General features: G+C 41.6%; 1 protein-coding gene across 1 annotated transcript in view; it reads left to right on the forward strand.

Annotated features, from left to right (window-relative positions):
* The window catches only part of TDRD9 (tudor domain containing 9), a 395653-nt gene that overhangs the window by 194730 nt on the left and 178161 nt on the right, over positions 1-22762 (forward strand). Inside the window, exons 10-11 of the mRNA XM_089657266.1 lie at positions 20040-20094; positions 20362-20446. Of these exons, the coding sequence (XP_089513392.1) occupies positions 20040-20094; positions 20362-20446 (140 nt within the window). The remainder of the gene's footprint in view (positions 1-20039; positions 20095-20361; positions 20447-22762) is intronic.

Below are 22762 nucleotides of genomic sequence, written 5' to 3' on the forward strand. Positions count from 1 at the left end.
ATCTGCACTGTAAGGGTCACATCTTGCTTCAAACCTGGAGCCAACTGACCCCTGAGTAATCGTCTAGATAACCCTTAATTGATACCCAGAGTTCTGAGCAGCCCCAACACAGGAGTGAGAACCTTCGTAAATACTCAAGGAGCTGTGGCCTTCCCAAACGGCAGAGCTACAAACTTGAAATGCCAAACCTTTACTGTAAACCATAGAAATCTTGGTGAGTGAGGAATATTAGCACATGCAGCTCTGCATCCTTGATGTTGATGGGCGCTAAGAAATCTCCTTGTAGAAAGACCACTACTGACCGAATAGGTTCCATTAAAAAGGAGAAAACATTTAGAAATCTTTTTAGACCCTTGAAATCTAAAATGGGTCCCTTTTTAGCTTTGTAAATGTGAACTGGTTTGAATAAAACACTTGAAATCCTTTGTCTACTGGAACTTCCGTGATCATGCCTAGGACAGTAGGCGGTTGAGTGCTTGTAGCAGACATCATCTTTTTTTCTGGATTTGTAGATACATTCAACTTTAGGAAATGGGGATGACCTGAAATTCCAGCCTGTACCCCTAAGACATCGTGGAAATGACCCACATGTCTTGGATTAGCCCTTTCCAGGCAGTTACAAAATTCAAAAGTCTTCTCCCCCATGAGAATGAGTAGGGGTGCCCCTTCATAAGGAGGCAGACTTTGGATCTGCCTTGGGTGAATTTTGCATCCAGGGCCTCCTTGAATTCTTACCGAGTCTTCCCTCTAGAGGCTGGAACCTGTGCACTGGTAGATGAGGGGTCTGCAACCGAAGCACCTGACCCCTTAAAAGAAGGGTGCTTGGATTTCCTCTTAAAGGGCACAAGAGAACTCTTTTCTCCCTGAAATCTTATGGATATATTTGTCCAAATCCTCCCCAAACACTCTTCTCATGAAAGGGAATGCCTGCCTGCAATTTTTTGCACAGCAATTCTACTGACTAACTTTTTAGCCACATGACCCTACGCATATTTATCTACAAGAGTAATTTGCTGAATTGAATCCTTAAGTTCATCATCCATAACACATAAAGCACATGGAACATCTGCCAAATCCTTGGCAGAATACTCCCCCTGCACAGATTGGTCTTCCAAGCAACCGATTGACACGGTCAAAGAGAGTCTGGCAAAAGCCAGTAGCCCCATACTACTGGCTGTGCGGCAATATCTGCTAGGGAGAAGGAGGCTTTAAAGAGAGATTCCATCTTTTTTCTGCTGGATCCTTGAAGACCTGGACGTAATTCACAGGACATACCCAATTTCTTATACTTCCTAATGGGCTATAAGAAAGAAAATCTCCTTGGTGGGACAAACACTCTTATCAGCTGATCCCATTCGGCTTACATAATCTGTTTCAGGAGAGGATGCATCCGAAAGGCTGGAGTACTATGTGGAGGTTTTAAAGAGCCCAGAAAAGAACAAGTAACTTCAGACATCTCTACTGGGGTAGCCTGAACCCAGAACTGACCATATCAGTGAGGCTCTGGACTACTAAACTCTGAGGTTGAGAGGCAGAAACCACCTTTTTCTCTTCAGGCTGTGAGCCCTTTTATAGAGACTCCATTTCGGTACCACCCGTTCCTGCTCCAAAAATAGTGGCTCTAGTGACAGGGACCTCTCCCACTTCTTTCCCCCCTTAGAAACAGCTGGGTTAGAGGATAAGATCACAGGGATGATTGCAGCTAAGGCTGAAGCAAAACTGTCATTGGTTACATATGGAGATGTGGATGCAGCAGTAGTAGACACAATGCCAGATATACGCAGTGGCTCAGATTTCCCAGTCACATCTGGCCTCTCATGAGAGGATATTACAGTGGAGTTCCAACTAGGTTTCTCAGGACCACATGGTGAATTAGTGCCCCTTCCTGCTGTGCCTCCCCCATTCCGCTTTCTGAAAGATATTACTTCACTTAGCACTAAGACCTTTGTTACCATCTACTAGTAAACACAGAGACTAAATACAGCTATGCAAATAGTGTGAAACCAACACTCCAGCATTGTCTTTTTAATGGTCTACCTATGCCACCCCTGAAAGTGGATGTAAAGGCTCAAGGTTTTTTACCTTCATGTATTGTATGCATGAAGGTAAAAAACCACCTGTGTGCAGTAGTTCCTGCAGCCCTCTTAATACTTACCTGAGCCCCATCGCGATCCAGCTATGTGCATGACAGCCCTGTCTGCCTTTTGGTCTCTGCCTCTTCATTTACTGAGACCGCAAGCAGGAGCCATTGGCTCCGACAGCTGTCAATCACAGTCAGTCAGGGGCCAAGCCCCGACTACGTGTGTGAATGGACATATGGAGCAGTAGCTAGGGAACGTGCCTGCTCCGGTGCCCCCATAACGAGCTGCTTGCTGTGGGGGCACCTGACAGAAAGGAGAAGCCAGGAGTGGTGGCAGGGAACCCGAGAAGAGGAGGATCCAGGCTGCTCTGTCCAAAACCACCACACAAGATAGGCAAGTATAATCTGTTTGTTTTACATAAAAATATATAAAACAATGAACCTAGGCAATGTGACTCTTTAGGCTGCTAGATTTCTGTAGATGAAATCCTAGCACCTATTAAAATTTTGCCTCAGAAATGCCCGGGTCCTGATGGCCTTTTATTTTAAGACGTTTGCAGAAACCCTAGCCCCACTTTTTGATAACGTTCAGTTCTTTGCTTGACTGGCACAAGTTCCGTCCAGAGATCCTAACTGCAATTATAGCCGTGATCCCAAAACCCCATTCTGACAACTTCTAGCTAAAATTCTGGCAGTACACTCATCCATATTGTTGGCAGCTTAATAAAAAAAAAAAGACCAGGTAGGTTTTATCTCACATTGTCCGGATGTTGATAATGTCAGTAGAGCCTCTTTATTAGCCCTTATTGCACAACGCTTTCATATTCCTTCCCATTTCCTATCCTTTAATATACGAAAAGTCTTTGGAACGCTTTTGTGGTCGTACTTACATTTCTAAACAATGGTGTTTTGCCCCTAATTTCCTAGGCTGGATGCGCTCTCTTTATTCCAAACCTCAGGCCTGTGTTAAATATGCAGTTTGCAAGTCTGACAGGTTTAACGTGGCTAGGGGCTCGAGGCAGGGAATACCCCCTCTCTCCGCTTCTTTTTGCCCTCACCATTAGAGCCTTAGGCAGCATTGATTCGTTCTAATCCCAACAAAAAAGGCATTGATGTGGCAGGCCATTCACATAAGCTATGCCTATTTGCTGATAACACATTTCTCACAGCATCCTTTGCCTCGATCCCTAATATTCTCCACATCATGGATCAGTTTACAGCTGTATTGGGCTTTGAGGTGAATCAACAAAAGTCTCAAGCTCAAAATGTAACACTTGATGCCTCTACTATAGCTCAATTCAATCTACATTTCTCTTACATTCCTTGACAGACACAGCCTCTTCTTTTTATCCATTACCAAGCAGAGTTTTATAGGTCCACCTACTGGAGTAGGGCACTAGGCAGAAAAAAAAACTCGGCACCTCCTATGGGCAGTCCTCTTTGGGCATAAAACCCCTTCTCTGCTGTAGGTCTCCAGTCAATTCTGTCTAGTTTCTTCAGGACGTGATCTTATGCTTGGGCCTTTGGTCCTATGGCTTTTTTCTTATCTTTTTTTTCTTGGGATTTTTTGTTTTCCTGCAGAGTTCTTTATCAACAGTCGGGCTGGGTGATGTGCTGGATAATCTAGATCGGTTGCTCCTGTCCGGCCTGCGCGCGTGGGCAGACTGCTTGCTCCGCACTCAGTTGGCCACGAGGATTAGGTGTGTGGTGGCTCTAGCAGACCACTTTTGGTCCAGGTATGGAATTGCATATGTGGCACATCTGTTACTACTGCTCCCTTTCTCCCCAAGCTCTCCATTCACGGTGGTGCCTTGGTGGCTATTGTGGCTCAAGTATTGGCTGGTGACCAGATGCCTGTGAGGCCTGTCGTTCCTGCCCTGCCAGAAATGTGGTACTGCCTTGCACTGCATACATTCAGCTTCTCATTGTTGGCCTGGGTTCTGCTAATGTTGACCAGGGCGGTGATGGTATCGTGTCTGTACTCTTGGCTTTGTGTTCACTGCTTTGATGAAGTTTGGCCACAATGTAGACTTTCCTTCTTATTCGTCTACAAACTGGAACTTCATTGCCTTCTGCTGGTCAGGTTTTTTCTTCTAATCTCTGGCTCTTGCCAACTCATCTGATGGTCCTGTATGGGGCTGTGCAGGTTCTACTTCCTTCACAGAGGGATCGCTCTTGTGTCCAAGTTTTTCTCTGGTGACTGCAGTCTCCATCTGTGTGAAACGGAATGTCTGTCCTTCCTATTCGATGGACTGTGGTCATGGCAGATGCCAGCCTGTTGGGCTGGGGAGGAGTCTTGGGATAGGACTTGGCTTAGGGTTGTTGGACTCTGGCAGAGGCTCAACTTCACCATCAATGTCCTGGAATTCTGGGCGCTGGGACTAGTCGCCTACAGGGTCTGCCAATCGGGATCCGGTCGAGCAACGCCACTGCAGTTGCATTTCATTCATTAGAGGGCTCAAAATGTGCAAAAGCAGTGCTGCAGGCATCTCACGCCCTGAGATGGGCAAAAAAGGTTTGTTCCGGCTCTGTCCTCCATTCATGTACATGTTTTGTGTGTTCGAAACTGACAAGAAGATTTTCTCTGCTGCATCAGGGTGAGTGGTCCCTGCACCTGGAGATGTTCTTTTATGTCTGCCTTCACTAGGAAGGATGCCAGATGTGGATGTTCTGGTGTCCTGCCTTGTTTCAAAGGCTCGTGGCATGATCATTGGATCCTCTGGCGGATGCAGTGGATGGGCTAGTGATGCCAGGGGATCAACACAATCTCATCTACACCTTCTGTCCTTATGAATGATTCTTTGTCTATTCTGCTGGATAGAGACTGAATGGATCCCGGTGGCTCTGGACTTGTCTCGCATCTGTGGTGCAGTGGTGGTGGATGCCCCCGTGCGTCTGTGTAAGGTAGGGAAAGGACCTTGTGTCCCCTGCTACTTTCCTTTGCTGGTTTTGACAGCATGGCTACTGCACGCCTGGTTCTGAAAGAACTGGGGGTTGTCTGGCTTGATGTACCTTTTTATGGTAATGTCTCGCGAGTCTACCTCCGGCCAGATTTATCATCGCACCTCAAAAGCTTGTTATTTAGTGCGCAGCCTTAGGGTTCCATCCCTGTTCTTTTTCGGTGGGTCAGGTGTGGATCCAAGGATTATGGCTCTTGGCTCTGCTCTGGCTGTTTTCTGTGTCCTTTGGTCACTCACCTTGGGTTTGCATCTTCTATGGGGTTCATCATGTGGTTTCCCTATCACTGGCTTTGAATGTGGTGTTGTCGGCTTGTTGGATGCCTCCTTTTGGGAGAGTTCATGATTATTTTCCTTTCTTGCTCTTTTGCAGTAAGCTGCCTTCCTCCCCGCTTACTTTTGCTCAGCGGGTGGCGGATTTGGTAGCCCTATCTTGTTTGCCACCTTACCTGGTTTTCCACAAGGACAAGGTGATGCTCTTGCCTTCCCCTTCCTCCTTTCCTAAGATGGTTTTGGATTTTCACTTGACTGAGAACATTGTCCTTCCTTCTCTATGACATTGGCCATCACTTTCTAAGGTGATGGCTCTGCACTCCTTGGATGCGCTTTGTGTATACCTCTCTGTGATTGTTGTTTTTTTTTTTTGTTTTTTTGTTTTTTTTTGAGGGTTCTACTCTCTTCTGGTGCTCACGAACGGTATAGGTAAAAGGCCACTGTTCCTGTTGGATTCAGCAGACGATTTGTGCAGGGGTATGCCATTTTTAGGAACAGGAATCTCCCTTCCTTGGTACAGTACTCTTCTCCAGGGCAGTTAGGACCTCAGGGGTGTTCAGGCATAATACACCTGATTAAGGTTGCAAGCCAGCAAGCTGGTTGCTGTGCATGCATTTCCTAAGTTCTGTCTGGTTGATGTGTTGGCATTTTAAGTGCTAGTTGTGGCCGCAAAGTTTTGCAGACCACTCAGACACCCTTGGGATAATTCGGATTGTTGGAAGATTGCCTTGGGTTTTTTCTCCATTAGTTGGTTTGCCCACCCCTCATGGCACTGCTTGGGGACATCCCTGTTTGGTAATGGATAAAGAAGAAGAGGCTGTGTCCATCAATAAATGTTGGAGAAAACTGGATTTTTTGTTACTCATCGTAAAATCCTTTTCTCTGAGTTTACTAACGGATACAGTACCCTCCTCTCTATGGCATTTTTTCCTTTTGACACTGCTTGTAACTGACAGGAGACCTATAGCAGAGAGGGGGTTTTATGCCCAGAGAGGACTGCCCGTTAAAGGTGCAGATTTTTTTTTTTCTGCCTAGTGTCCTATTTCTTTAGGTGGGGTTATAAAACCCTGTTTGTTAATGGATAAAGTAGAAGAGGCTGTGTCTGTCAATGAACTTAGAGAAAAGGATTGTACGGTGAGTAAGAAAAAGAATCTCCTTTTTCCTTTTAAGTGGCCTACATACCACCTTTTTTGTTTGGATATTAAATTGACTCTGCACCCTTCCACTCTTTCAGACTAATTATCTGCCAATGCTTTCTCACCTAACTTCACTCTTAACCCACTTGTCTTCTCTGTATATTTCATGGATTGGGCGTATAACAGTGGACAAGATGACCCTTTTACCTAAAATATTATGTTTAGAGTTCTTTCAGTGGCAGTACTGCCTCACTTTTTGCGCATCTTACAACACTGAGTAAAATAATTTATATTGAGGTCTTCCAAACCCTGCTTATCTAGGACAGTATTGATGTGTCCCAAGATTCAAGGTGGCTTTAGATTGGCAAATTTTACAAAATACTGTCAAGCAGCCAAATTAACACAGAATGTTCCACACCATACAACTCTCTCTACCACACATCGTAGGAAGTGACTTTTTTGTATAGAAACTGGTGATTGCGACCCCTTCGCTATTAATAATCTAATTTGGTTTGCCCTTACAGGGTGAAAATGATCAGTAATCCCATAATAAGACACTGTCTGCCATTGTGGGACAGGCTGAAGGTTCCGTATCGCTTCCAATACTTACACAATCCACTTCCATTCTTATTAAAACTCATTCTTTCTTCCTGGCTTGCGCAGCCCCCCCCCCCATCTCTTTCCTCTGCTGGACTGTGCTTGGTATAACCGGGTTGTGTCACCTGGTTACCACTTCCTTATATTGTACGTTTCCTTCCTTACAAGAGTGTTACAGGTTACCGAATTCTGAAATTTTCCGCTATTTTCAGATATCTAACTTTTATTCTTCCTATATTGTAGGCCAAACTAACTTGCAAGCACAAACTCTATTTGAACATATTTGCTCTTTTGATCCAAGGGACCCTTTTGCCTCTTTTGCTCCACTATATGCTACTCGCTGGGCCTCAGATCTAGACATCCAGCTTGACAAAGAAGATTGGGCTGACCTGTGGCAATCCACTAAATCCTCTTCAGTGAACATGCTAGCTCTGGGAACAAATTAGTCCTCACCAGATGGTATCTCTTACTGGCGAGAATAATCAATATCCTTCCATCTCACCTTTCACAATGTTAGAGTTTTAATGGATAGAGGAACCCACTTACAAATCTAATGATCATGCACTGTTGTGATGACCTTTTGGGCTGAAGTGTTTTGTGTGCTGTCTACACTTAAAATGAATATATCAACTTAAAACCTTCAGGTCTCTAAAGTCAATATTTTGGGAGTCCCTAATCATAAGCAATATTACAACTCAAACGACAAAAAGAATTAGTTATGGACTTGTGTGTTTTTTTAAATATCTGTGAAGAAATCATTAAAGGGGTGATCAGAGCTATATAAATAATCCCTTTTACCAGGCCATTCTTTTGAGATACGGTGCTGTGTTACTTGGACAATTGCGCTGTCATGCAACGCTGTACACAAATGAAATTTATTTCCTCTTTTCCCCACAAATAGAGCATTCTTGTTGTGGTATTTGATCACCTGTGCGTTTTTTATGCTTTGCGCTATAAAGAAAAAAAGACCGTTTTGGAAAAAAACCAAAAAACACAATTTTTTTTTTAACTTTTTGTTATAAAACATATCCAGTAAAAAAAAATTATAAAATCAAATTTGTCATAAATTTAGGCTCTATTATTCTCACTTTGTCCTCTTTGCCCTCCAGAGGATTTACCCTTTCCTGACCAGGCCATTATTTGCGATGCGGCGCTGCATTATTTTAAATGACAATTGCCCAGTCATGCAACACTGTACATAAATTAAATGTACATCCTTTTTTTCCACCCCACAAATAAAGCTTTTTTCAGTGGTATTTGATCACCTGTACGGTTTTTCTTTTTGCGCTATAAACAAAAAACAGACAATTTTGAGAAAAAAAACAAAACAAAAAAACCTGTATTTTTTATTTTTGCTATTAACCTCCCTAGCGGTCTGATTAGGTCAGTATTTTTGTGCTCAAAGCGGTAAATTATTTTTAATGGAAATATGTTGTGTTTTTTTATTGTAGGCCTGTAATTCTTAGGAATAACTCGCTGACATCTGTCCAAACGAGTCAGCTCGTGCTCTACCTTTTATTGACACGCACTAGATTATCACTTGCCCGTTTCCTACTGGATCCCCTGGTTCTCTTTCTCCTCCTTCTGTTTCTTTACTTTTCCTATAATTTTTCTTTTCTCCCATTTATGCATTTGAACTTTGAAAGCTTGATGAGCTGCTTTCTACTCCCTCTACTTTTAAAGCACCTACTATCAGTTTGCTTATCCCCCTTTAATTGGGTGTTCAGTTGTATACCTCTGTACATAAACAGACATTTTCTAGACTATGTTGTTAATTTTATATTACCAATAGCTTAAAACTTTTGAAAGCTAATTACTATGTTTTTCTACACGTACCTGTATCAGGTTCTTAATCTTCAATAATATAAATATTGAGCAAGAAGTAGCACTATGTCACTGCAGGAAATTTTTTTATCTTTCCTTTAGAATGGCACCCCAATGTGACAATACAGTAGTTTCAGAACACCATAACACACATGCTCCCTGTTGTGTGTTAAGCAAAAAAATGTTGTGTGTGTGTCTAAGGGGGTGGGAGAGAGTGAGTTCTGGTTTCTTTTGCTTTGCCAGCCTAATGTGGATGATTTGATTGAATTAAGGCAAGCTGATGTGTAGAGTCGTTTGTTATAATTTGTGTGTGCATTGCAGTGGAACACCATAGTGTGAATAAGGTCAAACATAGCTAGCTGCTGTTGTACACAGCATAGCCATATTTGATTTTAATTTTTCCTTCTCCCTTTACCAGATCATCTTTCCCTACACTTAGCTGTGTTAATCTGAACTGATTGAGGTTTGTGCAGGCTTTTTAATGTGATAAAAAATGACTAACGCTTTGTCATAGTTGCAATCTGACATTTTGCCTCTGAGTTCATCAGTTGGCTATAGAGCCTGAGAGAAGGAACAAGGTTCCTGACCAGTTTTATTGGGCGTGTTTATGGGTGCATTGAATCGTGCTCTAATTGTACATTATTCAGGACACTGAGCAGCCTTTTAGGTGAAGTTGTTGAGGGTAATGATTTGGCTGAGGCAGGAAGCACACAAGCCACAGAGCAGTACTGTATGTATGCGTACTGGCAAATGTATGCGTAGCCTGCAGTGCCGTGCAAAATGTCCTTCCTGTCAGTCATTTAATTTATCGAGGTCTCTCAGCCCTTAGGTTTATAAATGTCACAACTAATTTGCTGGAGATAATGTAAATAACATGCAATTATTCCTATTTTTTGCTCCCTATTGTTTGCTTTTTCCACAAGACTCTTTTCATGTGCACTTGCTTCAGCCCCTTTGTACAGGCTTTAATTAAAAGGTCTGTAGCGAATGTATGTGCATTTACTATTTTCCTTTGGCCTCGACTGGCACATTTTATTACATTTCATTTATTATTTTTTAATAGTGTGTAAAGCTTATAGATAAAGTATTTATTTTTAAAGACTATGTAATTTTAAAGCAATAGTGCCAGGGTCAGGAAAATGCTATTTGCTGTCCCTGTGATAATTGGACATAAGTGCCTTGAAAGTGATAGTGTAGTGAAGTCCCTTTTTCTTCTTGTTACCTTGCCCAGGTCTCCTACAGTGCTGTTGATGCTGTTTTGCCTAATCACTGGGGGAGACCAAAGACTTGTAAAAGGTATTAATCACCATCTATTTCCCCTAGAATCCCCTAAGATCTTGGGCCTAGATCTTCTGTATACGCTTTAATGCTTCTGTTCCTCCTAAACAATGCAGCTCCTGTGGTAATGTGACCTCCGTGCAGCTTTTGGCGGGTAATATATAACTGTAGCAGAGTAGCATGCTTCTGTGTCAAGTACTCTTCATATTTAATAGCCTATTTGTGAGAAGAACTCTTTAAAGGCATCATCACAAATGGAAATGCAAGTCATTTTGTACTTTAAAACTGTAAATTGAATTTCTGTCAAGATTACTGATTTTAAATTAGCGATGTCTCCAATGGAAGTAAAGTGGGTACTGGGACAAGGAAGATCAACCAATATGCGTGGAATCTCCATTCGTTGTGTGCTCTGAAATCGGTGAGTATGCTAGCAGATTTTCATGGAGACCCCTCAGTTTTCCAGTCTGGTGACCAGTAACAACCATACAAAATGCAAGTGTACAATCCAAACGCACACGTTCCTGCGTTAAAAATGGCTGTGTGTATAAGTGGTTGCTGGGACTGTCGGCTGTAACCGAACAGAATCCGCAAGGGAGAATTTCACCAGCACACCGAGAATCACCATTATGGGTCCAAACATTTTAATGAATGATCACATAGTTAAAGCAAGGCAACGTTTTGGAGTCTTGCAGGACCCCTTCATCAGGTATGTGACGACGTTACATATTGGTGATCCTCGGTGTTTTTTTGACATTCTCTTTAACCATACAACATGCACATTCAAATTTTCCATGGCTTCCACTAGTTGTCAAGGGTGCATGTCCACGGCGATTGCCTAACCAGGGCAAGGACCTTGTTTTATGCAGTTGAAATGAGAAGACCACTTTATTTTGTGTTAGTAAAGCCAAGTTTGAAACCGTTGTCACAGTCTGCAATACTTTGGCCATCACTTGAAGATTTCACCTGAATTTATGAGATTCCTCTAGCTCTCCTGTAAGCTAGATTCTTTCCCAGATGTCCACATATATACTAGACACATGACTTGGGGTTGCTTGCCAGCGCCCTGCAATTAGTTGACTGGTTTGCTGGTCAGTTATTCACACAAGTTCCTGTCTGGCAGATCTGCTATGTTGCACTTGGACATTGATCCTATCAGATTGGCTGTCCTGTTCTTTGTGCATCAAAGAAAACAGCGCTGTGAGAGTGACTGTAGATTAAACCTCACTAGGAGGTGTACCTCAATTGCCCATGTTTCCACCATCTGCAGTACACAGTCTCCTGTATCGGCTAAATTTGTTTCTATTTGCAGAATGCTGATAGAGCTGTTTTCGTCCAATATGTTTCGGTGGCCGAAATTTCGGTGCATCCCTAGTAAACCATTGGGGATGCTATCCCCTTGGCAGTCGGTTTTGGCACCAGCTGCTGGGCAAGTAGTGGTCTGCGGCCGTGGACCATGTGATTGCTGTATCAAGTTAGTCATCACAGTAAACAATGTCATTTCCTGGTATCATTGTTTAATGCTTTGTGATCTTTGTAATTGGTAACAGAAATCACATTGTACAGGGCCAATCACATTGACCCTGTACCATGTTATAGCTGTGGCCAGTAACCGTTATCACAGTAGATCTCAATGCAGCCAAAAACTGTTAGAAATGATTGCTTGTATAGCACAAAAAAAATAAAAAGTCCCAGCCACCTCCCATGAGTAGTGCAGTATCAATTGTGGTAACACTGTTCTCCTCTGGTGATGAGATGTTTAAGCAAAAATGATTTTTTTTCTTAAATGCTGTCACCACAGCAGAGGTTTCACTATGTGCCGCTGTGTCGTTGATCATGTACAATGGCTGGCTTCTGTGATATCACTGTATGTCAGTGCTGCCAGTTATCTTTGATCACCACCACAACAGAACAATGTCACCAGACCAGTGCTATTAGTTAGTGTTGCTAATATCCTCCGCACCACTTGGTTTCCCCAATCACTGCCACGCCAGTCCTTTTGTCCTCAGTCACCACCACACCAGTCAGTGTCACCACACCAGTGTAAGTCCGCAGTGGTATCTCTGATTGCTTCCTCACTAGTTCCTAGTGTCACCAGACAAGTGCAGCCAGCAACAATGTTTGCAATGCAGGTGTTGCCTCTGCCTGAAGACTTTAGTGACCCTGCACTGTTGGATCACGCGTCTGCTTGTTGCCTGGCCCAATCCTTTGCCTGTTTTCTGACCATGTCTTTGCCTGTGCCCTGAACAGACCCATCTGCATGAATGACTATGTTCCGGCAAGACACCAGTTGATAGAAAGATGGATAGAGCCAAATACATGGCAATCTTAGAAGAAAACCTGTTAGTCTGCAAAAGATTTGAGACTGGGGTGGAGGTTCACCTTGCAGCAGCACAACGACCCTAAACATATAGCCAGAGCTACAATGGAATGGTTTATCTCAAAGCATATTCATGTATTAGAATGTCTCAGTCAAAGTCCAGAACTAAATCCAATTGAGAATCTGTGGCAAGACTTGATAGTTGCTGTTCATACGCTCTCTACCCAATCTGACAGAGCTTGAGCTGTTTTGCAAAGAACATTGGGCAGACATTTCACTCTCTCTAGATGTACAAAACTGGTAGAGACATCCCCAAAAAGACTTGCAGCTGTAATTGCAGCGAAAAATGGTTCTACAAAGTATTGACTCGGGGGGGGGCTAATACAAATGCACACTTGTATAGCAAATACAAAATTCAGTGGTAACTAAATACCACCAAAGAAAAGCTCTATCTTTCTCAAAAAATGATTATTTTCATAATTGATTTATTGGCTGATTGTTTTGATTAATTGGGTAAAAACCTAAAAAAAAAAGTAGTCTCTTATTTAGTTAATATGTAAAGTTTTTATAAAAGACAATTTATTCTTGAATATCTGTATGCAGTGGTTAATATAAATAACCAGCTGTATGGTTAGGGACAAAATACCTAATCCACTCTGAGAACACCTTACAGAAGAGATATATTGTATATACTATTAGAGGTTTAATCTGATACATGTCAGACTCTGGGATCAACTTTTATTTATTTATTTTTTTAAAGAAAAAACATTTTAAAAACACCTAAAACACTGTTTCTAGACAACTGTAATATAATAATGTATGAGAGATTCCTATGTCATAGACAGGTAGCTTGATGTAAGCTACCTGCTTGCTGTTTGTATGCGAACAAATTTTTCCTTCAAAAATTTTTATTTTAGCACCATTCGTTCAATTTTCCAGTTGTTAGTGGGGTCAGATCAATGTTCGTTTCCAACCACAGTGATGGGAAAATTCGAAGGAGCAGAATAGAAAACTTTTCTTGATTGAATTAAATCTTGGACAGTGTACGTGGTTTTTGTTTAGAAACTACATTAATTTCAAAATTGAATGTTAAAAGCAAGTTAAAATTTCCAACTACGTTCATCCATTTGTCGTCAAAAAGAATATTTGTACTAATATTCTCATCTGAAAATTGATAATGCATGTCCAGCATAAGACATCCAGTAGCAGCAGCATACTGTTTTAATTTTTTTTTATTCAATATATCTTGAGATTTTAATGACCATACAAAGCAAAAAAAAAAGGAAGGAATACAAACCAATATTACAGTTGGTAGAAGAGGCGGCTTTAGATATTGCTGTAGGGATGGGGGCTCATTCTTTGTTGGACAGGGGCAGTGATTTTGACAAGCGAGTGACTGCCGGGCATAGTACCCCTTATCTTGCACATCATGAACTGGGAGGGGGGTACCCAGTTTGGCATCTTTGCCCTGGATGACCTTTGTCGCAGCACTGATCATGGGGCATTGTCAGAGAGTAGTCTATTCAATTCACTATACAGGGTAGATTGGTGGATATGTAGGTATGCTTCTCAATGAAACACCAATGTTAGAGACAGCGCTATGTAAAGAAGAAAGGGGTCAGAGGGAGAATAGTAGGAAATTAAGGGGGTAGAGGTAGAGGAGAGAGGGGGGATAACTGAGTTATGGAGAAATAGGGATAAGAGATATCATAACTGTTAAACAGTATGACGCATACTGGGTAAACGGCTTAATATCAAACTTTAACCATATATCTGAGGTGAGTAAGCCAGTTTAACCACATGCTGATAAACTTTTTCCATTTGTAAGTTTTTACAGGCAATCATTTTTTTCATCTCACACTGGAGATGCAGGTCAGTCACAGTTTGTAAGATTGAAGGCACGTTTGAACATTTAATTTGAACCTTGAAACATTTATCTCGAGCTGGAGGGAACCTCTCCTCTCCAGTATGTCAACGGGCGAGGGCCAGGGTTGGTGTTTTGTCTTTGTGATAGCCGAAATTAGTGTAAACATTTGGTGCCAGTAGGAACGAAGTGACTTACAGAACCTCAAAATATGTGTAAGTATACCTTTTGCTTCCACACTGTCTCCAGCAACCAGGGTATATTTTTTGCCAGTTGTTAGAAAGTCAGGTACCAACAATGTAGAGATTTTTGGTATATTCCCAATAGTTGGAGCAGTGGCAGGCTGAGTGTCACACCAAAGGCCCCCCACTTTTTTTTTTTTTTTTTTACCACATAGCAGGTGAGAAGCTCTCACCAAAGTCCAGTTCCCATTTGGACAGGGTGGTTGTGAGTAAGGCGGTTTTTATTAAGGAGAATGTAGAGTAATGAGATACCCTGTTTTGGGTTCATTGGATCTATGAGAAATTGATAGATGGGCGAAGGGTATGGAAACTTTGGTAGGTGTTTTGGATGTATGTAGGAAGTGAGAAATCCGGGTCAAGGTGTAGGCATCAGAGTTCGGAAGACCATATTCTTTCTGTAAACTGTCAAGTGATTTTATAGTTTCGTTGGAGGTATGATCAAGTAGAAATTGAAAACCATGGTCATTCCAGTGTTGTATCTTCGGTTCAGGTAAATATTTATACAATACTCTAGTAGGGATTGATATTGTGTGGTAGAGGGATGTGGTGCAAGGCATGTAGACAGTATTTTTCATGCACGATATGATTCTATGTATGTTGGATATATATCCAATGGCACTGGGGGGGGGTATTTATAGCTTATAGGGATTCGACATGCTTGGTTGGGTGGTGTAGGGATGCTTCCATAGTTGACCAGATTTTGTCAGAGGTTGGGTGTGGCAATAATACATTTGATCTAATATCAATGCATAATAGTAGAAGCGGATTTGGGTTAAGCCAACTCCTCCTCCTTTATGGCATCCAGTGAGAATGTGATTTGCACATCTGGAGGGACCAGATTCCCAAACATATCTGTTAATTTGATATTGGAGAGACAAAAAATGTCAGAGAGATGGGAATTAGAAGAGTGTGAAATAAATAAAGGAGCTGGGGGAGTTTGAGCATCTTAAATGTTGTGATTCTTCCCAAACTGGATAGACCATATGAACAAAGAGAGCTCAGTTTTTGGGGGAGATGTTAAAGAAAGTGTTTCAAATTTAAGTAAAAAAGGTGGGACGTGGAAGAGGCCTGCTTGATACCTAGGTAAGGAACGAAATGGCTGGCCAAGGTGAATGGGTAGGGGGCTCTTATCTGGGCTGCAGTAGGCAGAGGTATGTTCAGGTCTAGTATTAAAGATTTGGCAGTATTAAGTTTGTAAAAGAAGACTGAACTGAAGGAAGAAAGAGTTGTTTGGATAGCCCAGTGAATTGGCTGATTTTGTGCTCTTCCACTCTAAATACCATTAGTTATGCTATACGGTTTGGACAGCGTTCCTGATGTGAGCACTTTTGCAGTGGAACCAACTATGAATGCCATATTTAGAGAGAACCGCTCAGAGGAATCTCCAGTGCACCCTGTCAAATGGAGACTGAAGCAGAGAAGGTGTTTTCTTAAGGTTGGTATGATGGATGAGATTGCGTACTCTTCTGATAGCATCAGGCACTTGTCTCCTGAGTATAAACCCTACTTGGTCAGGGTGCAGTAGGGAGAAGTGAAGGGGTGGAAGTCTGATAGCAATCACTTTGGGTAGGAGCTTGATGTCAATGTCCCAAAGTGATTTAGGCTTATAATTTGCGGGGGAGGAAGAGTCCTTCCCTTTTTTAGGGATTGTGGTGATGGCCAATTGAAACCTATCAGCTGGAATTGAGCCAGAGGATGCAGCAGTATTAAAGAGGGGGGTACTAGTTGAAGGGGAAGATATCTGCAAATTTTTTGTAACATTTGTTAACCAAGTCATCTTCGCCTGGCAATTTATGGACCAGTAGCGAGTTAATGGCACAAAGAATTTTGTTGTAAACTGTTTAGATAATGTTGCTTGTTGACAGGCAGAAAGGGCAGGGAAATCGATGGAGTCCAGAAAGGCTCTAATAGAGAAATCAGTGGGCTGGAGAGTGGGAAGGGGTCACTATGGAGGTTAAGGATTTTGGCTTTGGCCCATAACACTTTAACCTGTTGAGCCAGTAGTGACCCTGCTTTGTTACCTAATGCATAGTAATTTGCTTTCATACTCTTTTGGTTGCATTCAAACTTATACAGTAGCAGGGAACGAAGTTTGTCTTGCTTCGAGTACGTTTGGGAAGGGGACTTTATTTTGATCCTCCTTCTGCCTAATAAAGACCAGCACCTCATCAATCTGCTTAGTGCTCTGGTGGTTAACAGAAGCACTTAGTTTATTAAATACACCTTGCATATAGGCTTTATAGGTGGACCAAAGTACAAACCTATCAGTCAGTACCTGGTACGTTATTTGTTTCAAAAAGTGTTGGTGACCTGACTCAATGGTTTGTCTATCATCAGGGCCCTCTAATGGAGAACAGTTGAGTCTCCATAGGCGCGGAGCATCATTGTGGTATTGGCCGATCTCGATCTTGACAGGAGCGTGATCCGACCATGCAGTGTCCCCAATACTAGAAGATATGTTCTGGAGGGTCCATTTGTCAGTGATAAAAAAAAATAAATAAATATGCGAGAGGGAAACTTGAGAAGAGGAGGAGTAGGTGTTGTCCCATTCAGTTCCATGTTGGCATCACCAGACGTCGTAGAGGTGGTTCTGCGGGAAGGGGTTCAAGACCGAATCTGAGCGGTTTAGTTTTAGGAGCATAGACATTTACCAAGGTGTAGGAGACCTGATTAATGTTGCAGATACAGTTGCAAGAAAAAGTATGTGAACCCCTTGGGATTACGTGGAGTTTTGCATGAATTGGGCATAAAATGTGCTCTGAATGCCATACATCCAGAAGCCTTCTGGAGGGGTTTTTCTAAGTCACAACAGTAGAAGAACACAGTCTGCTGAACATAATACTACACAAACATTAGATGTTGCCATGGTTTAATTGCACATAACCTGTAAACAGTCACAGTGCAGGGAGGAAAAAGTATGTGAACCTTTGGACTTAATAGCCGGTTGACCCTCCTTTGGCAGCAATACCCTTAACCAAACGTTTCCTGTAGTTGCAGATCAGACCTGCACAACGATCTGGAGTAATTTTGGACCACTCCTCTTCACAAAACTGTTTCAGTGTAGCAATATTCTTGGGAAGTCTGGTGTGAATCGCTCTCTTAAGGTCATGCCACAGCATTTCAATCGGGTTGAGGCCAGGACTCTGACTGGGCCACTCCAGAAGGCGTATTTTGTGCTGTTGCAGCCATTGTTTTGTTGAATTACTTGTATGATTATGGTCATTGTCCTGTTGCATCACCCATCCTCTGCGGAGCTTCAGTTGGCGGACAGATGGTCGTACGTTTTCCTGCAAAATGTCTTGATAAACTCTGGAATTCATTTTCCCATCAATGACAACAATCTGTCCAGGCCCTGAGGCAGCAAAGCAGCCCCAAACCATGATGCTCCCTCCGCCATGTTTTACAGTGGGGATGAGGTTTTGATGTTGGTGTGCTGTGCCTTTTTTTTCTCCACACATAGTGTTGTGTGTTCTTCCCAAACAACTCAATCTTGGTTTCATCTGTCCACAGTATATTTTGCTAGTAGTGCTGTGCTCTTTTGCAAACTTCAAACGTGCTGCAATATTCTTTTTGGACAGCAATGGCTTCCTCCGTGGTGTCCTCCCATGTACTCCATTCTTGTTTAATGTTTTCCTTATTGTAGACGTGTCAACAAAAATGTTAGCATGTGCCAGAGATTTCTGTAGGTCTTTAGCTGACACTCTGGGATTCTTCTTTACCTCATGCAGCATTCTGCGCTGTGCTCTTGCAGTCATTTTTACAGGACGACCACGCCTAGGGAGAGTAGCAACAGTGCTAAACTTTCTCCATTTGTAGACAGTCTGTCTTACCGTGGACACATGAACATCAAGGCTTTTGGAGATACTTTTGTAACCCTTTCCAGCTTCATGCAAGTCAACAATTCTTGATCGTAGGTCTTCTGAGAGCTCTTTTCTGCGAAGCATGGTTCACATCAGACAGTGCTTCTTGAAACCAGTAAACCCAAAACAGGTGTGTGTTTTTTAAGGGCAGGACAGCTGTCAGCAACACATCCAATATAATCACACTGATTGGAGTCAAGGTTGGCTCACTCCTGGAAACGTTTGGTTGAGGTTATTGCTGCCAAAGGAGGGTCAACCAGTTAAGTCCAAAGATTCACATACTTTTTCCTCCCTGCACTGTGAATGTTTACATGTTATGTGCAATTAAACCATGGCAACATCTAATGTTTGTGTAGTATTATGTTCAGCAGACTGTGTTCTTCTATTGTTGTGACTTAGATGACGTTCAGAGCACATTTTATGCCCAATTAATGCAAAACTCCACGTAATCCCAAGGGGTTCACATACTTTTTTTGCAACTGTAATGATGTGCTCCAGACAAATGGAGTATTTGCTATAGTATTTGTATTTCTGTTTATCCAGTCCTCAGACTTTACAATTCTGAAACACATCAGCCACAGTCCTTTCTGGAAGTGCAGGAGACTAATTTTCTTTGCTGCATTTTAGTAACTCCTGCAGGTCTTGTCCTTCCCCCAGCCCTTGACATTAAAATGAGAACCAGAGGGTCGATAAGCTCCTCTTTCTCTCTGATCTCAATTCACCATGAACATTGCAGCAGAACTACCTGGCCGTGTTTGCCACTTCCCATTTCCCGACTTTGAGTTTTGCTGTATATGGCATGCAAGAGGCTGGGAACAGGTCATATTTAGATACATAAAGTGAAAGTCAGTTAACATATTCTCTTTTTAATCCTTATGCTGCTATCTTTAGTAAACATATAGGTATGTTTTAAACATTAATTTTAAGTATCTTCAGTGACTTGCTGGTTTCATCAGTTGCGCAAATGATGCCATACATCCAGAAGCCTTCTGGAGGGGTTTTTCTCAGCTAAACACACCCTCCTGCGTGTATGCCTGAACTAAGGGGAGACTGATTCCGGGAATCATCTGCCCGTACTCAAGATGGCCACAGCTATAAATGCTAGGTGTTGTCTTTCAAAGTAATTTTGCAGCAAAATAAAACATTGGGACATGGATAGGAGAGTTTGCTCTGAATATTAAAAAATGAAGTAAATAGCAATTTTGCTTTGTGGTGCCCAGATGCAGTATTGATCCACTTTAACAGTGCTTACATTAAAACAAAAAAATCAATTATGTATTAGGGTAGAGTTTTAAGTTGCTCATGTTATTGTGTTGCCACCAAAACTTTGGCATACTTCAGGTTTAAAGCATTTTCCTGGTAGCCATATGAAGTTGAGTATTCAATCTGTCATACCCCTTAAATTTGTAATTTTTTTTTTTGTTCACTAGAATATATAGAATCACTGGCTAATTACTACACTTACACACCAGAAACTAGAAGGTTCACACCCATGCTGCAACTGTATTTACTGGATGTTCTTTTTATTGTAATTCCAAAAATGAGAATTACAATAAAATAAACAGTTTAAAATGTAAAATGTAAAAGCTTTGAAATTTTGTATTTTTACAGGCATATTTGAAATCAACTATCTGCATGAGCTGTTCACAAACATGGTTCATAAAAGGTACATAGATTTTTTTTTTTGTGTCATTTGCTGTCACCGATCCAAATGTAGATTGTGAATAACATAGGACATTTGTATATATGTTCTCTGCCCTGATTTTCTGTTGCCTACACCTACCATTACATATATGCATGCACATGTTATGCCCTTCAAATTCAGATGCTCAATCACTTAATCACTTAATCTTTTTTTTTTTTTTTTTCAATCTCTTTATTGCAGCAGATATGGTATGTTGGCAGTAACTTTGATTGCTTTTTTTGGTTCCAGGTTACATGTTTATCCCCTGCATTCAAGCATTACTCTGGATGAACAGAACATGGTTTTCATGGCTCCAGTTATGGGCTACAGAAAGGTAATTTTTTGTTAAAATGGTTTAAACTGTGGTTGCAATGTAGAAAATATTTTGAATGATAATACACAATGAGTAGTTGCAGACTTTACACAAGGGCTATTTTTAGGATAGCTTTCATAGGTCTACTTTCTCTTCCATTTTCCCTAAATTTTTTTATCTGGATTCAGAGCTTGTCCTATCTGCAGTGTTTGTGGTCTTTGTTACTTTCCTTACAGGCAACAACAAGAACCATTGGCTTTTGTTGCTGTCAATTAAATTCTGAGGATTGATCAGGGAGTGGGGTCGATATGGTTTTTCATGTGTCTGGTCACACACAGCCTTGCTCTGGAACGAGCCCACACGTGTGCCCCCATTTTAAGTGGCAAGCTTTGGGGTCACACAGAAATGGAGGAGCTGAGAGCGCCGACAGGTGGCCCCAGAAAAGGAGGGTCAGGTCACTCTGCAATACCATTGCACAGAGCAGACAAGTATACCATGTTTAATATTTTGGGAAAACCAAAAAATTAAGCCTTAAAGTGTTACTAAACCCACAACAGTAAAATCAGTCTGTATATGCAGTTAAGCATGCTTGTTATACTCACTGTGGAACCTAAGGGGTTAATTCTCCGCTTTGTGTAAAAAGACTGTTTGATCATATCTTCTCTGATCTTCCCTTTCTTCCACATTCTTTAATTCATCTGCTGTTAGTATAGAGCTCTAGGAGTTAATCTGCACATGTTCAGGTTAGTGTGTATGGCTAGAGAGCTTCCCCCCCCCCCTCTCTTTTAAGTGTGCATGTGATCAGCACAGGGCCAATCAGCACTGTCTAGTCAGAGGGTCAAGGGTTATACAGCCTTATAGGACAATCAGAGGAGAATGAAAACTACAAGGTTTTAAAAGTTCTTGGCCGGACACTGATAAAGTCACAAAACTGCTATATACTGCTGATTAGAAAAGGTATTTTGCAGTTTACATTTACTAAAATATTTGCATTTCTATGTTGTATGTACTGTGGGAGACCAGGTATAGTGAATACACTGTCATGGGTTTAGTAACACTTTAAAAACGCTTTAACACCTCACCTATTCTAATTGATCAGAAGACCCCATCACATTGAACTTTATTTACCTATACAATAACCATCAATCTGACATCTGCAATAAGATCTAATCCCCTCCAACCCAAACTGTCTTTAAAGTAATAGTATCACAAAGAGGGTACAAGGGCTACTATTGCTGGCCTTATGAAGAAAATACGCTACTTGCTGTGCCTTTTTCACAGACATTTTCTTGTCTTTAGCCAAATAAACACAATTTACTGAAAAAAAATCATTATATCCACCTATCCAGTGACCTTTGTCTCCCCCCCTATCTTTTACCCCATGCCTGTTCTAGTGCTGCATATTTTGTGGATATCTTCTGAAATTAATATTTCTAGGAGCATAACATTCCTGTATTTTCCACCACTTTCTGCTGTTGCTGCTGAGTCTGGTAGTAATGTAAGAGTCAGGACCAGGATTGTGCATCAAAGGACACGAGCAACTGAGACTGTGAGGTCGAAGGGAGATGGGAGAGACATACTGTCAGAAGTGAGGCTACTGCTGACATTTAACCATTCCTAAAGAAAACTTACTTTCTTGTCCTTTTGAGGTAGACAGGATTTAATTCAGATACATTTGGGTTGTACTGCTATATAATGGAGGATTGAGTACTGGGATATTGTAAGTCAGCTCCCAGTATAATTTCTTTACTCTACATACCTCGGTTTTTTTGCAAGTTACCGTTTAGGAAAATCTCTTCTCTTCAGTTCTGCTTGAACTGAAAAGTTTAACCAGTTTTTCTGGTTGTTTTTTTTTATTTCTAAAATTCCATTTTCTATAATATTAAATCATAATTCCTCTTTTATAACTTTTTGAACTGATCTCTGCATAGCAGCTATCCACTTCAAGGTGTTCTCAGCCTAGCTTTGGCAGCTGTACTTGGACTTCACTTTCTTTAGACGTACAGTGTTAGCCAGTGGAGGCAGACTATAGTGTGGCCCTAGGGTTTTGGTCTCTGCTGTGGGTGTTCTCCAAGGCACCTGATGTACTGGGAGTCAGCCATAGAGCATTTTACAGGTCAGGGGTTGCTCTACACCCGCTACATGAACTCTCTAAAATAGCTGTCCTTAACTTTTTTTTGAGTTACTGATCCCTTTAACAATCTGAAAGCTTTGGGCACCGTCCCTAAAAATATTCACATAAACACAACTTTGCATTTTTGAAATGTGATTACCTCATTATTATGACATGTACAAAATTTGAATAAAGTTAACAGTCTTAAAATGGTAGTAAAGTCT

This window comes from Staurois parvus, unplaced genomic scaffold (genome assembly GCF_062004578.1).
Source record: "Staurois parvus isolate SC_StPar_1 unplaced genomic scaffold, SC_StPar_1.0 ptg000978l, whole genome shotgun sequence".
Taxonomy (NCBI): Eukaryota; Metazoa; Chordata; class Amphibia; order Anura; family Ranidae; genus Staurois; species Staurois parvus.